This window comes from Lupinus angustifolius, chromosome LG15 (assembly GCF_001865875.1).
Source record: "Lupinus angustifolius cultivar Tanjil chromosome LG15, LupAngTanjil_v1.0, whole genome shotgun sequence".
NCBI classification, from domain to species: Eukaryota; Viridiplantae; Streptophyta; class Magnoliopsida; order Fabales; family Fabaceae; genus Lupinus; species Lupinus angustifolius.
The window spans coordinates 11,421,993-11,448,327 of record NC_032023.1 but is presented as its reverse complement, the minus strand read 5'-3'; the positions used below and the strand labels follow the sequence as shown (position 1 = coordinate 11,448,327).

At 17.3% G+C, this 26,335-nt stretch overlaps 1 protein-coding gene across 1 annotated transcript; it reads left to right on the top strand.

Moving 5' to 3' along the window:
• On the top strand, positions 7,823-9,523 carry LOC109327916. The gene is made up of 2 exons (XM_019561093.1): positions 7,823-7,965; positions 8,728-9,523. The coding sequence occupies exon 2, from the start codon at positions 8,763-8,765 to the stop codon at positions 9,315-9,317; it is 555 nt and encodes a 184-aa protein (XP_019416638.1). The 5' UTR covers positions 7,823-7,965; positions 8,728-8,762; the 3' UTR covers positions 9,318-9,523.

The window sequence follows — 26,335 nt, the reverse complement described above, 5'->3', positions numbered from 1 at the left end:
GAAGCATGAGATACACTAAAGGAGGAGTTTCATGGTAGTGTTAAGGTACGCACCATTAAACTTCAAACTCTTAGGCGTGAGTTTGAATTACTTAAGATGAAAGAGTCTGAGACCATAAAAGACTATTATTCTAAAATAAAAGAAATAGTCAATCAAATGAAAGCCTATGGGGAAAATATTCTTGACAAAAGAATTGTTGAGAAAATTCTGATTTCAATTCCCAAAAAATATGACTCAATAGTTACTACGATTGAGCAAACTAAAGATTTGTCTACTCTATCAGTAACAAAACTAATGGGCTCTCTAGAAGCTTATGAATGAAAGCCTATGGGGAAAATATTCTTGACAAAAGAATTGTTGAGAAAATTCTGATTTCAATTCCCCAAAAATATGACTCAATAGTTACTACGATTGAGCAAACCAAAGATTTGTCTACTCTATCAGTAACAGAACTAATGGGCTCTCTAGAAGCTTATGAGCAAAGATTGAGTAGGCATGATGAAGGTTCACTAGAAAATGCCTTTCAATCAAAGCTCAGACTAAGGTCTCAGAATAAAGAATATCAAAGAAGAAATAATATTGGTGCGGAACATTCTAGAAACAAAGAGATTTCTAAAGATTTCTCTAGAAACAATCAAGCAAAATATCTTCCTTGCGGCATATGCCAGAAGTCAGGCCATTCAGAAAAATATTGTCGATATCGAGGAAAGATACAATGCCAATATTGCAAAAGATTTGGGCACTCAGAGCAAAATTGTCGCAACAAAAATAATCATCAGGCCAATTTCACTGAAGAATGCAAACATGACCAACAACTATTCTATGCCAACCAAGTCTGTAGTCGTGATAAAGAAGAAAACTGGTACTTGGATAGTGGTTGTAGTAACCACATGGCTAAGGACGGGAGCATTTTCAAAGATATTGATGAGTCTGTCAGAGTGCAAGTTCGATTAGGTAATGGCACCATGGTTGAGTCTAAAGGCAAAGGCACTGTCATGGTGGAGACACAATCAGGTACGCGACTTATCAAAGATGTCTTACTAGTTCCTAACCTTAAAGAAAATCTCTTGAGTATTGGCCAAATGATGGAAAAAGGTTACTCTCTCCACTTTGAGGGAGATACATGCAATATATATGACAATAATAGAAAGTTTGAAATAGCCCAAGTTAAAATGGAGAAAAGAAATAGAAGTTTTCCAATAACTTGGAAATATGCTACTAACATCGCTATGAAGGTTCAAGTTGATGAATCATGGCTATGGCATCGAAGATTTGGTCATCTTAATAACCAAGCCTTAAAGCTATTATATCATAAAAGAATGATGAAGGATCTTCCATGCATCCAAGAGAATGAAGGAGCTTGTGAAGGATGTCTACTTGGGAAGCAACATAGACTACCTTTTTCAAGTGGGAAATCTTGGAGAGCAAAACGCTTGTTGGAGCTCATCCATACTGACGTATGTGGACCAATGAGGACGCCATCCCTCACTAATAACAGGTATTTCATCCTCTTCATTGATGACTTTTCTAGAATGACATGGGTCTATTTTATAAAAGAAAAATCAGAAGTCTTTGGAATATTCAAGAAGTTCAAGGCCTTTGTCGAGAAGCAAAGCGGGAAACATATAAAAGTACTCAGAAGCGATCGTGGCAAAGAGTACAACTCTCACGAATTTGATAAATTTTGTGAGGATGAAGGCATAGAGCGTCAACTCACAGTTGCTTACACTCCACAACAAAATGGGGTGTCTGAAAGGAAAAATCGCACGGTCATGGAGATGGCTAGATCGATGCTCAAGGAGAAAGGTTTGCCAAACACCTTTTGGGCCGAAGCAGTTTACACAGCTGTCTACATAATGAATAGATGTCCAACAAAGGCAGTCGAAGGTAAAACTCCTATAGAAGCTTGGAGCGGTAGGAAGCCATCAGCTAAACATCTAAGAGTTTTTGGATCTATCTGTTATATACATGTCCCAAAAGAAAAGAGACACAAACTAGAAGACAAGACGATAAGAGGCATCTTCTTGGGATATAGCACACAGTCAAAAGGCTATCGCATATACAATCTAGAAACGAAGAAACTTATCATCAGTCGAGATGTTGAAGTTGATGAAAGTGCCGCTTGGAACTGGAATGAAGGCAAGATTGAGAGACACAACATCTCCATACCAACACAACAACCACAAGTAACTGGGGAAGTAGAAGAAGCAACAGAAGATCCAGGTACGCCAACTACACTCCCACATGAACAATCTTCACCGGAATCTTCTCCGAGACGAGTAAGATCCTTAGTAGATATATATGAGACATGCAACTTGGCCATAGTTGAACCTGGAAGCTTTGAAGAAGCATCAAGGCAAGAAGTATGGGTCAAGGCAATGGAAGAAGAGATAAAGATGATCGAGAAAAACAACACGTGGGAGCTAGTAGATTGTCCAAAAGATAAAGACATCATCGGAGTAAAATGGGTGTATAAAATAAAGCTCAATCCTGATGGCACTATACATAAGCACAAGGCGAGATTAGTAGCCAAGGGCTACTCCCAACAACCAGGAATCGACTATAATGAGACATTTGCTCCAGTTGCTCGTCTAGATACTATAAGAGCTCTAATAGCTCTTGCAGCAAAAAGAGGATGGAGCATTTAGCAGCTAGATGTCAAGTCTGCATTCCTCAATGGAGTACTTCAAGAAGAGATCTATGTGGAGCAGCCAGAAGGGTTCATGAGCAAGGGCAACGAAAACAAAGTGCTACGATTGAAGAAGGCTCTATATGGCTTGAAGCAAGCTCCTCGAGCATGGTATAGTAGAATTGACCAGTACTTCGTCGATAAAGGATTTAGGAGGAGTAAGAGTGAGCCTACACTATACATTAAGTCCCAAGGTCAGTATGATACTTTAATAGTTTCCTTGTACGTAGATGATCTTATATACACTGGAAACAATATAAAGATGATAACAGAGTTCAAAGAAGACATGATGAAGACATTCGAGATGACAGACCTAGGCTTAATGCACTACTTCCTTGGAATTGAGGTAAATCAAAGAAAAGAAGGTATATTCATCTCACAGAAGAAATACATAGAAGAACTACTAAAGAAGTTCAAGATGTGTGAGTGCAAACCAGTTGCTACTCCGCTCGTGACTAATGAGAAGCTACAGAAGGACGATGGATCTCCACAGGCAGATGCATCTCTCTACAGGAGTTTGATCGGGAGTCTTCTATATCTCACTGCCACTCGACCAGATATCATGTATGCTACAAGTCTTCTATCAAGATTCATGCAAAGCCCAAGTCAAATCCACTTTGGAGTTGGAAAAAGAATTCTTAGATACTTACAAGGAACAAAAGAGTTCGGTATATGGTATAAGACCAACACCAACTCAACATTTCATGGCTACACTGACAGTGATTGGGCAGGTTCGGTGGATGATATGAAGAGCACATCAGGCTATGCCTTCTCATTTGGATAAGGAGTATTATCAAAGAAGCAATCAATCATTGCACAATCAACAGCAGAAGCTGAGTACGTAGCAGCTGCAGAGACGACTAACCAAGCTATATGGCTTAGACGAATACTCAATGATATGGGAGATCAAGAGATGGAGCCTATGACAATCTATTGTGACAACAAATCGGCGATAGCGATAGCAAAGAATCCAGTCCATCACAACAGGACAAAACATATCGCAATTAAATATCATGTTGTCAGAGAAGCAAGTGAGAATAAAGAAATAAAGCTCGAGTATTGCAAGACCGAAGATCAAATTGCTGACATATTCACTAAGGCATTACCAAGGCCAAAGTTCGAGCAACTACGATCGATGCTAGGAGTTACAAAAATGTGCATCAAGGAGGAGTGATAAAATATTGATGCACACTTTCTAGAAGCTTCCACACTTGTGTAGGAATAAGTAGTGGTGATTGTATCATAATATCTAGAATTATCCTAAGCTTCTAGTATATCCTATTATAGGCATTTAACATTATAATTAAAGAAGTATCTAGAAATCTTGAGTAAAATGTATACTAGATACTTATGGAACTATCTAGAAATTCATAAGTGTTGTAAAAAGCCTATAAATAGGCACTCATCCTTCATTTGTGAAGTATCCAAATAAGAAGCAAATTATTCTAAGTTGTGTAGCTCCAAAGCTTGTCCACTTCTATTTTCACTACTATAACTTTCATTTCTAAAATACTATCATATTAGGTATGCTACCAACGGCTGAGTACGCATAAACTCAAAAAAATTTTAATTTTTTTAAAAACAACTTATATATTTGTTTGTTTCTCACAATCATGCGTGTTATTTTAGATAATAAAAACAAAAATTGATAATAACAATTATAAAAAATAATTAAAGTATAAGTGCACAACTTTAAATTGTCATTTATATAAATATTTTTACTAAAAAATAATTTAAAATATGATAAAACATATCAAACCTCTAACATCTCTCCATCAACGTAAAATATAAAGTTAATATATATTTAATTTTTGTTTTATTTTTATCGCCAATGAGAAACAATTGGTACATGAAGTAGTACATATTTGGGATAGTATATGTGACTCCCTTAAGAATATAACATCATAATTAGGACAAAAAACATTTAATTATATTGTACGTATATAGAAATTGTGAGTCTGGATACCTGCATGTCTGGATACCCACATGTCTAAATACCTCATTACCTAAATTTGAACTCGTTCAACATTGAATTTCAAAATCTTCGATCCTAATTACCCATGAATCCAAAAAAAGACCCAAACCCAACACATTCCAAATATTAGTAGCGGGTACCTGCTGATCCGAGTACTCATGCATTTTCATCCCTACTCATGAATACCATAAATGCATGAGGCTAGGCCAATTAATAAATTCTCTACTATTTATGTGCCCATAATAATTAAATGATATGATAACAATATAAAAACTCTCATCATTATTGGTGTATACAGGATTTTATCTTAACATTTTGTTTCTTTCCTTTGGCTATGATGAGTATTGTTAATTAGGCTTTCATGATTTGAAATTAAGTCTATTGAAGGAAGAATTTAATATGTATGTACTGTCAGTGTAAAGTGTTTTACATTCACAATATATCATCCATCATTGATTTGTATTACTTTTATTTAAAAGTTAATAATGCTTACATATAAATAGTGGATGATGTGCCGATGGTGTAAAAAACAGTTACAATGTCTGTGTATATTGTTAGATATTTCTTGATGATTGATGAAATATCAATCCTAGGATCTTGAATTTCTTGATTCTCACACATAATATAAAATAAAGATACAAAGTCATATCTGAATCCTCGAATCCATGTTCTCTGATCTACTCCTTTGATATACTTTTTGAGAGAGTTTTGGTGTGATGGTCTTCCTCGACCAAATTCTTAATTCCTTTTGGGACCTTCGTTTTCTCTCTAATTGAGAGATGTGAAAACTATTTGTGATTTGGTATCTTGGGGACCATAACCATTCCTTATGTGTTCACTTACAGAGTTCTTATTATCTCCTATAGGTCAACTGTTTGGATATCCAATCATTAATTAAGCATATATCTGTTATCAGTTTCAGAAGTCTTATATGTTGTTACTAATTAGATCACTTGTTTTGTAACCTCAAAATAAATAGTCGATATAATTGTATTAAATATATGATGTTCATCTTAATTAGAAATTATTAATTTCTAACATATACATATTAAATCCTTGATGGAATGAACCAATGAGATGTGAAGAAAACAAGTGCATATGTGATGTCGTTCAGAGGTGTGACACTCCATGTGCAACTGTAAATATATTTTTTGACCAATCATAAATAGTAATATATATAATGATACACTTTTTGTTATAGAAGATATGTACCCGTTTTAAGTTAAAAACTTGTTTCTTTAATTTTTCTATATTTTGCTTTTAAGAAATAGTGTGTTTGCTTCTCATTTTTCCTAGTTTGCAAGAGTCAATCTTCAATATCATAATATATATCATAAATTATGATTGATTAAAGAAAATATGTTTAAGTTGAAATATAAAAAAATGTATTTTTTATGATATATAGAGTGACACATATTGTAGAACAAAAGATGTAGTGCCTTTTATAAGTGTCATGCTTTTAGAACACTTATTTATTATACCCCCACTTTCTACTACCAAAAGTCCAAAATTGTTATATTTTTAATTCATTAATAATTAAATTAACCTATTATAAAGTCATTCATTTAATGCGTCTTTTATTAATCAACCAATCATAAATCATAATATAATTTTGAAGCAGATTTATTTATTACGATGACTATAATTTCACCAATACATAAGTAATTTTTTATCATTTTGATGGAATATATGAGGTATTTTTCCTTATTGGTGCAACTATGTGATTGAGTAGGATACATTCATGGGTAGATTTTATAAATCACCTATCTATTTTTTACGCATGCAAAAAAACCTCGCGATTTTTATACATTACACTGATTACCACTATATGAGAAATAAGTTTGATTTTTTAAACAAAAAAGATGATAAATGTAATTAAGTTAAGTAAAATATGATATATTTGGAGAAAGATTATACGAGTCAATACATTTTCATTATTTTTGGTTCATTATAAGATGCATCAATAATTCTAAGGAGAAATTATTTAAATCACTCTTATACTATATTGTAACGAACAGAAATAATGAAAATATATTGACTAATATATTATTTATACGTGTTTCCACAATACACCACATTTTGTTTAACTTAATTACATTTATCACTCGTTTTTTTGTTTAAAAAGTCACACTTGTTTCTTATAGGGGAGTAGTCAGTGTAATGTATGTCTAAAATTATGGGTTTTTATAGGTGTAGAAAATAGAGGAATATTTTGTATAATTTCACTTAAACTTATAAGGTGTTAGTGTAATTTACTCTATGATTCACAATTTCTTATTGCAGTGAATGAATTTATGAATAATGTCTTGAGATTTTGGATTATATCCACTATAAAACATCGCAATTGAATATACTGAATAAATCCTCCAGGACCAACCGAACAAATGGAAGATGCTTGTGTATCCATCCTCACTCTTTGATTGCATCTTGCATGAATTTTGAGCTTATTTTGTGTTGTATATGGTTTGATGAGATTCTTCATTTTTATGTTTTTTTTATAGTAAACTCGATATGTTGATACACAACATGCTGAATTTAGTATATAATACATAGGGTATGTGAGCTAATCATATAAAGATGGCATTAGCATCATTAGTTTGAATAGAGATCTCAAGTCTCTAAGGATATTTCAATCCATATTTCGAACGAATTAGATATTACTACATAAATAAATAAAAACTTTTAAAATTAAAAAAGTAACATTTTTATATTACTCTGATTAATCCACCACTTACGTAATATCAAATAGATTTGATAAAATCTTATATTTACTATTGATTACTTAACACTACTATATATATCAAAGAAAGTTTATCTAAACTTACACTCAAGCGAACAAAGATTATCTCTCCTAAAAATGTCATATTCCCTGAGCCAATCAGATTATCTCTTCTACTAATGCTATTATTTTATTCTACAGATAAGGAATTAGTTCATTTTTAGATGTATGATTATTCCTTCCACAAATGTTGCTCCCAAGAATCGAATTTTTAAACATTTAATTTTTCTTAAAGATATACCAGAACCTTACATTCCAAACAATTGATTTTGACCTTACATTCATAAACCAAACAATTGATTTTGTATTTTATTGCAATAAGCATAAGAACATTAGTTTATTGTTCAAATATCTTGTCAAATCAAGCAGTGGAGACTACAGTAACATGTTCCATTTAGAGAGGGGATAGAGAAACACAAGGAAAAGAGAGAGGTTAATGCGTGAGAAAAAGGGAGAGTGGGAGTGAAAAGAAGAAGGATCATACATACTAATGAAGAGAGGAAATAGTGTTCAGCACAACAGGTAAGTTACTTCATCCAACTCTTCAACTTTAGTATCCTTAATTTTTTTCCTGAATGCTTTGAGAGTGAATGTATTATATGTAACCCTTAATAGGAAATATTGAAATACTAGCACTAATTCAAAACCCTCACATATGCTTCAAATCAGATGAATTCCTCTCCAGGAATATGTGGGAGAAAATATTTTTACATGTTTTTTATTTATTTAATCAAGAAATTTAAAAAAAATCTTAACCCTTTAATTTTGTTGGGTATCACATGTTATAAGAGTAAGCATCTCTCCATTAACTGAGAGGTAAATACCACACAATAATACACAAAATGCAATTTGTAATGATATTTTTATTCTTTTGTGTACCATAAAATCACATTTTTTTGTCATTGAAAATATGAGTAAAAACAACCAAGGATAATATTATAATATATGAGTCCCTTCAAATACACAAACACTCCTTAAAACTGAATATCCCACTCAAAGCTAAACTTTCGCTCATAGTTACCTAAAATACCATCCGAAATACAATCATAAAGTTAAAAAATACCATAGATTCATATAGGCATACCAAGAGATATTAAATGAATGAAGTTAGTATATGGGTGGAATATAACGAAATAGAGTCACTTTAAGGTTCTTACTAGGTGATTCACTTGGATATGTGATTCTCACTTTTTGCATACTCTGATTCTGAGCTTAAGGTTTCACATTTTTTATGAAAAGACAAACAAGAAATGGTGCAATTCATGGTTGATTTGGTTTATACAGCACTGCACAGAGCAAGCAACTTCATCTTCAGGAAAATGCATGTTGCAATCTTCGGGACAGAGGAGAAGGATGATATCGTTAAAAGTTTCTTGGAATATTCAAAGCATGTTGCAAAATTTTATGGACATGATATCATTAAGGAAAATGCCTTTGTCACAGTAAAATACCCTGCTAAGGAAAACAACAAGGAAAAGGATAATGATGATAATATGAACTTGGATCCTCAATATAAATCTTTCATGGAAAAATTGAGGCCTCATGGAAAATCTTATGTTCTTGATATCATTGAGGAAAATGTCTTTGTGAAATACGAGCCACCAATTCCTGAACTTGAGGATCTAAATGTATGCACAATTGAGAATGCAAATCATGTTTCAAATGCTACTCCTATGGTAGATAAAAAGATGCATATCCATGCAAAGTGTGAAGGCAAGCGCACGGGTAGGAAACCAAAGGATCTGGTAATCAATGCTGATAGGCATGGTAATGGTAGTGGCAGTCATGTAGCTTCAGATACAAAGAAGCGTGCAGGTAACCCCCTATTCAATAAAGGGTGGTCTGGTATACAAGGCTCTCACTCATTGTTTTAAATTGTTATTGAGATTACTATGATTGCGATCATTGCGACAATTGCAATGTAGATTAGGTTGTTGTACTGTGAATTCTTTTGTGATTAATAAAATGTTTTTGAATTTGATGGGGCAAGATGTGGTTTGATGTCGTGATGTGGCACAAATGCAGCCTGATGCATTCTAATGTGGGTCAAATGCGATCCAATGCAATTGTGTTGGAGTTGTATCATTGTACTTCAGTGTTATACCACAATTGTGGGTGGTGTGATTCAGAGGTTGTCACAAACATAATATTGCGGTTGTATCAAGTAATGCAGTCCACAATTTAAAAAATGCTCCAAACTAATGGGGTCTGTGGAGGATAGGTTTACATAGTCTTACCTCCGCAAGCAGAGAGATTGTTTCCGAAATTTCGACACATGACCTACAAGGCAAGCAACTTAACCATTGCATTGAGGCTATAACCCCTATTGAACATATTACAAAAATAGCTTACCAAGAGTATAGGTTTGATGTATATATTTAGACACCCTTTCATGTTTTCTGGATGGATCTATGCAGGTAAGCATAGGCATAGGAAACAAAAAGGTAAAGAAGTATCAGCTGATAAGAATCCTAATGATAGTGTTAGCAACATGATTGTTGCTTCAAAGCCACAGAACCAAGCCCCTAACTATAAGGGTAAGTGCAAGGGAAGGAAACCAAAACGAAGTCCATAACTTCATGTTATTAAGAATTCTAATGGTAATGCCAATCATGTGGTTCCAGAGGCACATAAGCATGACCATGATAGTAAGCGCACGAGTAAGAGGGCCAAAGAGTGTCAATCAATCGATCATGGAATAAAGGAGGAACCTGAATATTATGATGATGATAATCCTTGTATAAGAAGGCCAATGCAAGATCCTGTTGTAAGTATTATGGAATCATGTTTTTGCTTGTAATATTGTATTCAATATTTGTTCATTCTTTTACATTATGCATATACTGGTATTCCTGTAGTTAGATTTTGTTTGCTACATGTGTTGCTTCCCAGTTGAATGTGGAAACTTTTTGTGGTGATGATGATGAAGCCAATGCAAGGAAGACCATAGAGTATAGAGAAAAACTCATGGCAGAACTTAAGAAGCCTAACTGTTCGGAAGAGTATGAAAGACTTTTGAACGACATTATCGTTAGAAAGCCAGCCCAAGGCCACAAAGTTCTACGTGGGTGTACCAAAATCTGGAAGATTATGATGCAAAATCTTATCTGGATCATCATATTGGTAAGTAGGATTTATAACACTCCTCCGAGATATTTGTCTTGCTTTATTTGTATGATACTTACTGGAATTAATGTGCCTGCAATTACTTTTGTGTGCTGCTGAGAAGTTATTTTTTTCACCGAGTTAGGATCAATTCACCATTATTGATCAATGATCATGAACATGATCATTCATTCAGACTAATAGAACATAGAACAAATGTTAAAATCCTGCAATACTTTGCTTACCCAATTTGGTGCTTCAATACATTAGACGGAATTTAAACTTACTTTTGTCTAGCTCCATTAAATGTTATTTTGGAAGACTACAGACTGAGTTATGTTATCATCCTGCAGATCTTAAAAAGGAAATAGATTTAGCTAGTGATGATCATCCGAAAATTCTGAATCTCCTGCGTGGATTTTTCTATTGGTTGGTGGTAAGTATCTTTTAGTATTGCAGCATCTCAGTACACATTTTAAATTTCTAGTTCCTCGTGCGATGCTCGGTTGATAATGTTCGGCTCTATATTTACATGAAAATGTTTACCTTTGAATAAAACAAGATGTTTTGCATGGTTTTAGTGGTTGGATTTTGATTTCTTTGCAATCTGTAGGTTTCATCTAGCTTTTATAAAGATAAAAACAGAATATATAATGGATTAGTCACATAACTCAACATTTTATTGTTTAATGCTTCCCAGGAATATGTTCTGTTTCTGTATTTAAGTCCTTTAAATCTGAAATAGTCATCTTATAAAATATCTTCTTGTATGTCTTAGCCCACATTGTCATATTTTGCAAGACTATGAATGCAGCTTTAACGCCATATCTAGTGGCGGATCTTGATCATAACTTTAGGGGGTGCAGGTCTATGATCTATACAAAAAAAGACTTGGAACCATTAGAATATATATAAATTTTAAAGAAAAAAAGGAATATTCATTTATACTGATTTGGTATTGGTTTGAAAAATCTCGGGGGCAGGTGCTCCCATCTACCCATACGAAGATCCGCCCCTAACCATATTGATATTATCTTTTTTTAATCTTTATTAGCCCAGACTAGTTTCACCATCAAATTTTTTTATTGAATTTTTCAAAATCATATCATGGAATCAAGGAAAGTTAATATTCCAAAACTTGCATTTGCGTGGTGGTATTATCATCTTAGAGTTAAGACTTGGAAAGTTAAAGGCTCTATTGTTATCCTTCATTTTGATTTATAAGTTGTGTTCTGTCAGAATTCATCACATGAAAGGTCATTTAGGCCATGGAGAGTTCAGTCATGTTTGGATGTGCTGCCACAGTAAGAAGAAATCTTTGCCTTTGATTTTATGTATTGAGGTAATGAGTTTATACTAAACAAGTTTATCTACCATCTTGTGTAAACTATATTATATTCATTTTCTGACTTGGGAAAATATCTAAGTTACATAAAATGTTGTACTATTGTTGAGAGTGTGACTGGTGGAACTATTTCTAGAAGAGCAGAAAACTATAAAACTCTACATATTTTCTTCCATTTCTCATAACAGTTCTGACCTTTAATACAATAAGCAAAGCCTGATTATAATGGTAACCATATCCTCTCCATTAATGGAGACATAAGTACTACAAAAAACAAAAGAAACAATAACATGGTAAGACATTTTTATCCTTTTATATACAATGGAATAACACTTTTGCCATTGAAAATACATGTAAAATTATGTACTTGTCTCTCTATTAATAGAGAGGATCCTTACTCATATACTTTGGCCTGGTTTGTTTACGTGTTGGGTTTTGGAGGGAAGGGAAGGAAAATGGAATGCTTAGAAGCCATGAAATACACTTTAACATTATCATGAAACCTTCATATTTTTTCCTCCAAAACTCAACTTCCAAATGGAAGAGAAAATAAATTAATTGTGAACATGGTCTTTCATCTAAACTGGTGGTGATGTGGGCATTGAGATTAAGCCCAATAGTTTCTTCTCATGCCTATGAGTGACCAAATTTATTGAGATTAACCCCAATAGTTTCAGCCGAATTCTATGATCACCTTACCATCAGAACATGAAGAAATGTGAGAGATTATTGGATTTGTGGAAATTACAAGGGTGGAGAAGGGTCCACTTAAATCCATTGCATTAAAAAACAAATTGCAAGTTTTTGCCTACTAATCTTGTTCATCTCAAATTATGAATGCATTACCACCAAGAACGAAGAAATAAACGAAATTTAGGACACATAATTTACATGGAAAAAATATCTAGGAATGTTCACAAATTTTTTTTATCTAGGAATGAAGTGTAGTGTTTTTTTTGTTGCAAAAACCTTAGTTTTCAATGAACATAATTTCTACCCTCACTGCTCTTTTTCCCTTTGGCGCGAAAGAAAAGGAGTCACATCCTTAAAAAAATATATTTACCTTCATTAACTTCCACAAAAATTCACAATGGTTTAGAAAAATGTTATATATTAGATTGCAATAGCAATGCTCAATTGATATATAGTTAGGCATACCTAATGTAAAAATGAATGTCACTCTGTCTCTTAGCCCTTGTTCAAGAAACTTAACTCCTTAGAACCCTAAATCAACCAAAACCAAATTTCCTTGTTATAAGAAACTTAACTCCTTCCAACTTCACCAAAATTTCCGTAATGTTGCATATATTAGCAATCCTAAATATCTATAAATTTGGGTTTCTCTAATGATTAATACCCAATTGGTAAATTGTTGATCCTTAATCAACAATTGCCTAGTGAGTCATACAGAAAGGAGTTAGATAATGTAATATAGTTGGAGGATTTGTTCTTTAGAATAAGATTCTTTTATTATTATTATTATTATTATTATTATTATTATTATTATTATTATTATTATTATTATTATTATTATTATTATTATTATTATTATTATTATTATTATTATTATTATTATTATTATTATTATTATTATTATTATTATTATTATTATTATTATTATTATTATTATTATTATTATTATTATTATTATTATTATTATTATTATTATTATTATTATTATTATTATTATTATTATTATTATTATTATTATTATTATTATTATTATTATTATTATTATTATTATTATTATTATTATTATTATTATTATTATTATTATTATTATTATTATTATTATTATTATTATTATTATTATTATTATTATTATTATTATTATTATTATTATTATTATTATTATTATTATTATTATTATTATTATTATTATTATTATTATTATTATTATTATTATTATTATTATTATTATTATTATTATTATTATTATTATTATTATTATTATTATTATTATTATTATTATTATTATTATTATTATTATTATTATTATTATTATTATTATTATTATTATTATTATTATTATTATTATTATTATTATTATTATTATTATTATTATTATTATTATTATTATTATTATTATTATTATTATTATTATTATTATTATTATTATTATTATTATTATTATTATTATTATTATTATTATTATTATTATTATTATTATTATTATTATTATTATTATTATTATTATTATTATTATTATTATTATTATTATTATTATTATTATTATTATTATTATTATTATTATTATTATTATTATTATTATTATTATTATTATTATTATTATTATTATTATTATTATTATTATTATTATTATTATTATTATTATTATTATTATTATTATTATTATTATTATTATTATTATTATTATTATTATTATTATTATTATTATTATTATTATTATTATTATTATTATTATTATTATTATTATTATTATTATTATTATTATTATTATTATTATTATTATTATTATTATTATTATTATTATTATTATTATTATTATTATTATTATTATTATTATTATTATTATTATTATTATTATTATTATTATTATTATTATTATTATTATTATTATTATTATTATTATTATTATTATTATTATTATTATTATTATTATTATTATTATTATTATTATTATTATTATTATTATTATTATTATTATTATTATTATTATTATTATTATTATTATTATTATTATTATTATTATTATTATTATTATTATTATTATTATTATTATTATTATTATTATTATTATTATTATTATTATTATTATTATTATTATTATTATTATTATTATTATTATTATTATTATTATTATTATTATTATTATTATTATTATTATTATTATTATTATTATTATTATTATTATTATTATTATTATTATTATTATTATTATTATTATTATTATTATTATTATTATTATTATTATTATTATTATTATTATTATTATTATTATTATTATTATTATTATTATTATTATTATTATTATTATTATTATTATTATTATTATTATTATTATTATTATTATTATTATTATTATTATTATTATTATTATTATTATTATTATTATTATTATTATTATTATTATTATTATTATTATTATTATTATTATTATTATTATTATTATTATTATTATTATTATTATTATTATTATTATTATTATTATTATTATTATTATTATTATTATTATTATTATTATTATTATTATTATTATTATTATTATTATTATTATTATTATTATTATTATTATTATTATTATTATTATTATTATTATTATTATTATTATTATTATTATTATTATTATTATTATTATTATTATTATTATTATTATTATTATTATTATTATTATTATTATTATTATTATTATTATTATTATTATTATTATTATTATTATTATTATTATTATTATTATTATTATTATTATTATTATTATTATTATTATTATTATTATTATTATTATTATTATTATTATTATTATTATTATTATTATTATTATTATTATTATTATTATTATTATTATTATTATTATTATTATTATTATTATTATTATTATTATTATTATTATTATTATTATTATTATTATTATTATTATTATTATTATTATTATTATTATTATTATTATTATTATTATTATTATTATTATTATTATTATTATTATTATTATTATTATTATTATTATTATTATTATTATTATTATTATTATTATTATTATTATTATTATTATTATTATTATTATTATTATTATTATTATTATTATTATTATTATTATTATTATTATTATTATTATTATTATTATTATTATTATTATTATTATTATTATTATTATTATTATTATTATTATTATTATTATTATTATTATTATTATTATTATTATTATTATTATTATTATTATTATTATTATTATTATTATTATTATTATTATTATTATTATTATTATTATTATTATTATTATTATTATTATTATTATTATTATTATTATTATTATTATTATTATTATTATTATTATTATTATTATTATTATTATTATTATTATTATTATTATTATTATTATTATTATTATTATTATTATTATTATTATTATTATTATTATTATTATTATTATTATTATTATTATTATTATTATTATTATTATTATTATTATTATTATTATTATTATTATTATTATTATTATTATTATTATTATTATTATTATTATTATTATTATTATTATTATTATTATTATTATTATTATTATTATTATTATTATTATTATTATTATTATTATTATTATTATTATTATTATTATTATTATTATTATTATTATTATTATTATTATTATTATTATTATTATTATTATTATTATTATTATTATTATTATTATTATTATTATTATTATTATTATTATTATTATTATTATTATTATTATTATTATTATTATTATTATTATTATTATTATTATTATTATTATTATTATTATTATTATTATTATTATTATTATTATTATTATTATTATTATTATTATTATTATTATTATTATTATTATTATTATTATTATTATTATTATTATTATTATTATTATTATTATTATTATTATTATTATTATTATTATTATTATTATTATTATTATTATTATTATTATTATTATTATTATTATTATTATTATTATTATTATTATTATTATTATTATTATTATTATTATTATTATTATTATTATTATTATTATTATTATTATTATTATTATTATTATTATTATTATTATTATTATTATTATTATTATTATTATTATTATTATTATTATTATTATTATTATTATTATTATTATTATTATTATTATTATTATTATTATTATTATTATTATTATTATTATTATTATTATTATTATTATTATTATTATTATTATTATTATTATTATTATTATTATTATTATTATTATTATTATTATTATTATTATTATTATTATTATTATTATTATTATTATTATTATTATTATTATTATTATTATTATTATTATTATTATTATTATTATTATTATTATTATTATTATTATTATTATTATTATTATTATTATTATTATTATTATTATTATTATTATTATTATTATTATTATTATTATTATTATTATTATTATTATTATTATTATTATTATTATTATTATTATTATTATTATTATTATTATTATTATTATTATTATTATTATTATTATTATTATTATTATTATTATTATTATTATTATTATTATTATTATTATTATTATTATTATTATTATTATTATTATTATTATTATTATTATTATTATTATTATTATTATTATTATTATTATTATTATTATTATTATTATTATTATTATTATTATTATTATTATTATTATTATTATTATTATTATTATTATTATTATTATTATTATTATTATTATTATTATTATTATTATTATTATTATTATTATTATTATTATTATTATTATTATTATTATTATTATTATTATTATTATTATTATTATTATTATTATTATTATTATTATTATTATTATTATTATTATTATTATTATTATTATTATTATTATTATTATTATTATTATTATTATTATTATTATTATTATTATTATTATTATTATTATTATTATTATTATTATTATTATTATTATTATTATTATTATTATTATTATTATTATTATTATTATTATTATTATTATTATTATTATTATTATTATTATTATTATTATTATTATTATTATTATTATTATTATTATTATTATTATTATTATTATTATTATTATTATTATTATTATTATTATTATTATTATTATTATTATTATTATTATTATTATTATTATTATTATTATTATTATTATTATTATTATTATTATTATTATTATTATTATTATTATTATTATTATTATTATTATTATTATTATTATTATTATTATTATTATTATTATTATTATTATTATTATTATTATTATTATTATTATTATTATTATTATTATTATTATTATTATTATTATTATTATTATTATTATTATTATTATTATTATTATTATTATTATTATTATTATTATTATTATTATTATTATTATTATTATTATTATTATTATTATTATTATTATTATTATTATTATTATTATTATTATTATTATTATTATTATTATTATTATTATTATTATTATTATTATTATTATTATTATTATTATTATTATTATTATTATTATTATTATTATTATTATTATTATTATTATTATTATTATTATTATTATTATTATTATTATTATTATTATTATTATTATTATTATTATTATTATTATTATTATTATTATTATTATTATTATTATTATTATTATTATTATTATTATTATTATTATTATTATTATTATTATTATTATTATTATTATTATTATTATTATTATTATTATTATTATTATTATTATTATTATTATTATTATTATTATTATTATTATTATTATTATTATTATTATTATTATTATTATTATTATTATTATTATTATTATTATTATTATTATTATTATTATTATTATTATTATTATTATTATTATTATTATTATTATTATTATTATTATTATTATTATTATTATTATTATTATTATTATTATTATTATTATTATTATTATTATTATTATTATTATTATTATTATTATTATTATTATTATTATTATTATTATTATTATTATTATTATTATTATTATTATTATTATTATTATTATTATTATTATTATTATTATTATTATTATTATTATTATTATTATTATTATTATTATTATTATTATTATTATTATTATTATTATTATTATTATTATTATTATTATTATTATTATTATTATTATTATTATTATTATTATTATTATTATTATTATTATTATTATTATTATTATTATTATTATTATTATTATTATTATTATTATTATTATTATTATTATTATTATTATTATTATTATTATTATTATTATTATTATTATTATTATTATTATTATTATTATTATTATTATTATTATTATTATTATTATTATTATTATTATTATTATTATTATTATTATTATTATTATTATTATTATTATTATTATTATTATTATTATTATTATTATTATTATTATTATTATTATTATTATTATTATTATTATTATTATTATTATTATTATTATTATTATTATTATTATTATTATTATTATTATTATTATTATTATTATTATTATTATTATTATTATTATTATTATTATTATTATTATTATTATTATTATTATTATTATTATTATTATTATTATTATTATTATTATTATTATTATTATTATTATTATTATTATTATTATTATTATTATTATTATTATTATTATTATTATTATTATTATTATTATTATTATTATTATTATTATTATTATTATTATTATTATTATTATTATTATTATTATTATTATTATTATTATTATTATTATTATTATTATTATTATTATTATTATTATTATTATTATTATTATTATTATTATTATTATTATTATTATTATTATTATTATTATTATTATTATTATTATTATTATTATTATTATTATTATTATTATTATTATTATTATTATTATTATTATTATTATTATTATTATTATTATTATTATTATTATTATTATTATTATTATTATTATTATTATTATTATTATTATTATTATTATTATTATTATTATTATTATTATTATTATTATTATTATTATTATTATTATTATTATTATTATTATTATTATTATTATTATTATTATTATTATTATTATTATTATTATTATTATTATTATTATTATTATTATTATTATTATTATTATTATTATTATTATTATTATTATTATTATTATTATTATTATTATTATTATTATTATTATTATTATTATTATTATTATTATTATTATTATTATTATTATTATTATTATTATTATTATTATTATTATTATTATTATTATTATTATTATTATTATTATTATTATTATTATTATTATTATTATTATTATTATTATTATTATTATTATTATTATTATTATTATTATTATTATTATTATTATTATTATTATTATTATTATTATTATTATTATTATTATTATTATTATTATTATTATTATTATTATTATTATTATTATTATTATTATTATTATTATTATTATTATTATTATTATTATTATTATTATTATTATTATTATTATTATTATTATTATTATTATTATTATTATTATTATTATTATTATTATTATTATTATTATTATTATTATTATTATTATTATTATTATTATTATTATTATTATTATTATTATTATTATTATTATTATTATTATTATTATTATTATTATTATTATTATTATTATTATTATTATTATTATTATTATTATTATTATTATTATTATTATTATTATTATTATTATTATTATTATTATTATTATTATTATTATTATTATTATTATTATTATTATTATTATTATTATTATTATTATTATTATTATTATTATTATTATTATTATTATTATTATTATTATTATTATTATTATTATTATTATTATTATTATTATTATTATTATTATTATTATTATTATTATTATTATTATTATTATTATTATTATTATTATTATTATTATTATTATTATTATTATTATTATTATTATTATTATTATTATTATTATTATTATTATTATTATTATTATTATTATTATTATTATTATTATTATTATTATTATTATTATTATTATTATTATTATTATTATTATTATTATTATTATTATTATTATTATTATTATTATTATTATTATTATTATTATTATTATTATTATTATTATTATTATTATTATTATTATTATTATTATTATTATTATTATTATTATTATTATTATTATTATTATTATTATTATTATTATTATTATTATTATTATTATTATTATTATTATTATTATTATTATTATTATTATTATTATTATTATTATTATTATTATTATTATTATTATTATTATTATTATTATTATTATTATTATTATTATTATTATTATTATTATTATTATTATTATTATTATTATTATTATTATTATTATTATTATTATTATTATTATTATTATTATTATTATTATTATTATTATTATTATTATTATTATTATTATTATTATTATTATTATTATTATTATTATTATTATTATTATTATTATTATTATTATTATTATTATTATTATTATTATTATTATTATTATTATTATTATTATTATTATTATTATTATTATTATTATTATTATTATTATTATTATTATTATTATTATTATTATTATTATTATTATTATTATTATTATTATTATTATTATTATTATTATTATTATTATTATTATTATTATTATTATTATTATTATTATTATTATTATTATTATTATTATTATTATTATTATTATTATTATTATTATTATTATTATTATTATTATTATTATTATTATTATTATTATTATTATTATTATTATTATTATTATTATTATTATTATTATTATTATTATTATTATTATTATTATTATTATTATTATTATTATTATTATTATTATTATTATTATTATTATTATTATTATTATTATTATTATTATTATTATTATTATTATTATTATTATTATTATTATTATTATTATTATTATTATTATTATTATTATTATTATTATTATTATTATTATTATTATTATTATTATTATTATTATTATTATTATTATTATTATTATTATTATTATTATTATTATTATTATTATTATTATTATTATTATTATTATTATTATTATTATTATTATTATTATTATTATTATTATTATTATTATTATTATTATTATTATTATTATTATTATTATTATTATTATTATTATTATTATTATTATTATTATTATTATTATTATTATTATTATTATTATTATTATTATTATTATTATTATTATTATTATTATTATTATTATTATTATTATTATTATTATTATTATTATTATTATTATTATTATTATTATTATTATTATTATTATTATTATTATTATTATTATTATTATTATTATTATTATTATTATTATTATTATTATTATTATTATTATTATTATTATTATTATTATTATTATTATTATTATTATTATTATTATTATTATTATTATTATTATTATTATTATTATTATTATTATTATTATTATTATTATTATTATTATTATTATTATTATTATTATTATTATTATTATTATTATTATTATTATTATTATTATTATTATTATTATTATTATTATTATTATTATTATTATTATTATTATTATTATTATTATTATTATTATTATTATTATTATTATTATTATTATTATTATTATTATTATTATTATTATTATTATTATTATTATTATTATTATTATTATTATTATTATTATTATTATTATTATTATTATTATTATTATTATTATTATTATTATTATTATTATTATTATTATTATTATTATTATTATTATTATTATTATTATTATTATTATTATTATTATTATTATTATTATTATTATTATTATTATTATTATTATTATTATTATTATTATTATTATTATTATTATTATTATTATTATTATTATTATTATTATTATTATTATTATTATTATTATTATTATTATTATTATTATTATTATTATTATTATTATTATTATTATTATTATTATTATTATTATTATTATTATTATTATTATTATTATTATTATTATTATTATTATTATTATTATTATTATTATTATTATTATTATTATTATTATTATTATTATTATTATTATTATTATTATTATTATTATTATTATTATTATTATTATTATTATTATTATTATTATTATTATTATTATTATTATTATTATTATTATTATTATTATTATTATTATTATTATTATTATTATTATTATTATTATTATTATTATTATTATTATTATTATTATTATTATTATTATTATTATTATTATTATTATTATTATTATTATTATTATTATTATTATTATTATTATTATTATTATTATTATTATTATTATTATTATTATTATTATTATTATTATTATTATTATTATTATTATTATTATTATTATTATTATTATTATTATTATTATTATTATTATTATTATTATTATTATTATTATTATTATTATTATTATTATTATTATTATTATTATTATTATTATTATTATTATTATTATTATTATTATTATTATTATTATTATTATTATTATTATTATTATTATTATTATTATTATTATTATTATTATTATTATTATTATTATTATTATTATTATTATTATTATTATTATTATTATTATTATTATTATTATTATTATTATTATTATTATTATTATTATTATTATTATTATTATTATTATTATTATTATTATTATTATTATTATTATTATTATTATTATTATTATTATTATTATTATTATTATTATTATTATTATTATTATTATTATTATTATTATTATTATTATTATTATTATTATTATTATTATTATTATTATTATTATTATTATTATTATTATTATTATTATTATTATTATTATTATTATTATTATTATTATTATTATTATTATTATTATTATTATTATTATTATTATTATTATTATTATTATTATTATTATTATTATTATTATTATTATTATTATTATTATTATTATTATTATTATTATTATTATTATTATTATTATTATTATTATTATTATTATTATTATTATTATTATTATTATTATTATTATTATTATTATTATTATTATTATTATTATTATTATTATTATTATTATTATTATTATTATTATTATTATTATTATTATTATTATTATTATTATTATTATTATTATTATTATTATTATTATTATTATTATTATTATTATTATTATTATTATTATTATTATTATTATTATTATTATTATTATTATTATTATTATTATTATTATTATTATTATTATTATTATTATTATTATTATTATTATTATTATTATTATTATTATTATTATTATTATTATTATTATTATTATTATTATTATTATTATTATTATTATTATTATTATTATTATTATTATTATTATTATTATTATTATTATTATTATTATTATTATTATTATTATTATTATTATTATTATTATTATTATTATTATTATTATTATTATTATTATTATTATTATTATTATTATTATTATTATTATTATTATTATTATTATTATTATTATTATTATTATTATTATTATTATTATTATTATTATTATTATTATTATTATTATTATTATTATTATTATTATTATTATTATTATTATTATTATTATTATTATTATTATTATTATTATTATTATTATTATTATTATTATTATTATTATTATTATTATTATTATTATTATTATTATTATTATTATTATTATTATTATTATTATTATTATTATTATTATTATTATTATTATTATTATTATTATTATTATTATTATTATTATTATTATTATTATTATTATTATTATTATTATTATTATTATTATTATTATTATTATTATTATTATTATTATTATTATTATTATTATTATTATTATTATTATTATTATTATTATTATTATTATTATTATTATTATTATTATTATTATTATTATTATTATTATTATTATTATTATTATTATTATTATTATTATTATTATTATTATTATTATTATTATTATTATTATTATTATTATTATTATTATTATTATTATTATTATTATTATTATTATTATTATTATTATTATTATTATTATTATTATTATTATTATTATTATTATTATTATTATTATTATTATTATTATTATTATTATTATTATTATTATTATTATTATTATTATTATTATTATTATTATTATTATTATTATTATTATTATTATTATTATTATTATTATTATTATTATTATTATTATTATTATTATTATTATTATTATTATTATTATTATTATTATTATTATTATTATTATTATTATTATTATTATTATTATTATTATTATTATTATTATTATTATTATTATTATTATTATTATTATTATTATTATTATTATTATTATTATTATTATTATTATTATTATTATTATTATTATTATTATTATTATTATTATTATTATTATTATTATTATTATTATTATTATTATTATTATTATTATTATTATTATTATTATTATTATTATTATTATTATTATTATTATTATTATTATTATTATTATTATTATTATTATTATTATTATTATTATTATTATTATTATTATTATTATTATTATTATTATTATTATTATTATTATTATTATTATTATTATTATTATTATTATTATTATTATTATTATTATTATTATTATTATTATTATTATTATTATTATTATTATTATTATTATTATTATTATTATTATTATTATTATTATTATTATTATTATTATTATTATTATTATTATTATTATTATTATTATTATTATTATTATTATTATTATTATTATTATTATTATTATTATTATTATTATTATTATTATTATTATTATTATTATTATTATTATTATTATTATTATTATTATTATTATTATTATTATTATTATTATTATTATTATTATTATTATTATTATTATTATTATTATTATTATTATTATTATTATTATTATTATTATTATTATTATTATTATTATTATTATTATTATTATTATTATTATTATTATTATTATTATTATTATTATTATTATTATTATTATTATTATTATTATTATTATTATTATTATTATTATTATTATTATTATTATTATTATTATTATTATTATTATTATTATTATTATTATTATTATTATTATTATTATTATTATTATTATTATTATTATTATTATTATTATTATTATTATTATTATTATTATTATTATTATTATTATTATTATTATTATTATTATTATTATTATTATTATTATTATTATTATTATTATTATTATTATTATTATTATTATTATTATTATTATTATTATTATTATTATTATTATTATTATTATTATTATTATTATTATTATTATTATTATTATTATTATTATTATTATTATTATTATTATTATTATTATTATTATTATTATTATTATTATTATTATTATTATTATTATTATTATTATTATTATTATTATTATTATTATATCAATTCTGAAAACGCAGTTTATAAAGAATCAGTTCTGTAGCCCAGTTAATCGATTAAAGCTTTGGTTACTCGATTAACGTTGTTCAAAAACGTAACTGATTCTGTTTTCCAAGTTTTTCAGTTTCAACAACTTCTCAAACAGTTAGGTTAATTGATTAACGTATGCCTTAATCGATTAACATCATATTTTCATGTGTAATTTTAAATACAAAAACTCGAATACGTTATGCACTTAATTCATACATGTTTAACACTTAGTTTATGCCTAGAATGCACATATACATGTATTTATGTGATGCATGAACATATTATGAATGACATATCTCAAAG

Bases quoted from the DNA above. Each gene is read 5' to 3' on its own strand.
- LOC109327916 (XM_019561093.1), top strand. From the start codon at position 8,763: ATGCATGTTGCAATCTTCGGGACAGAGGAGAAGGATGATATCGTTAAA.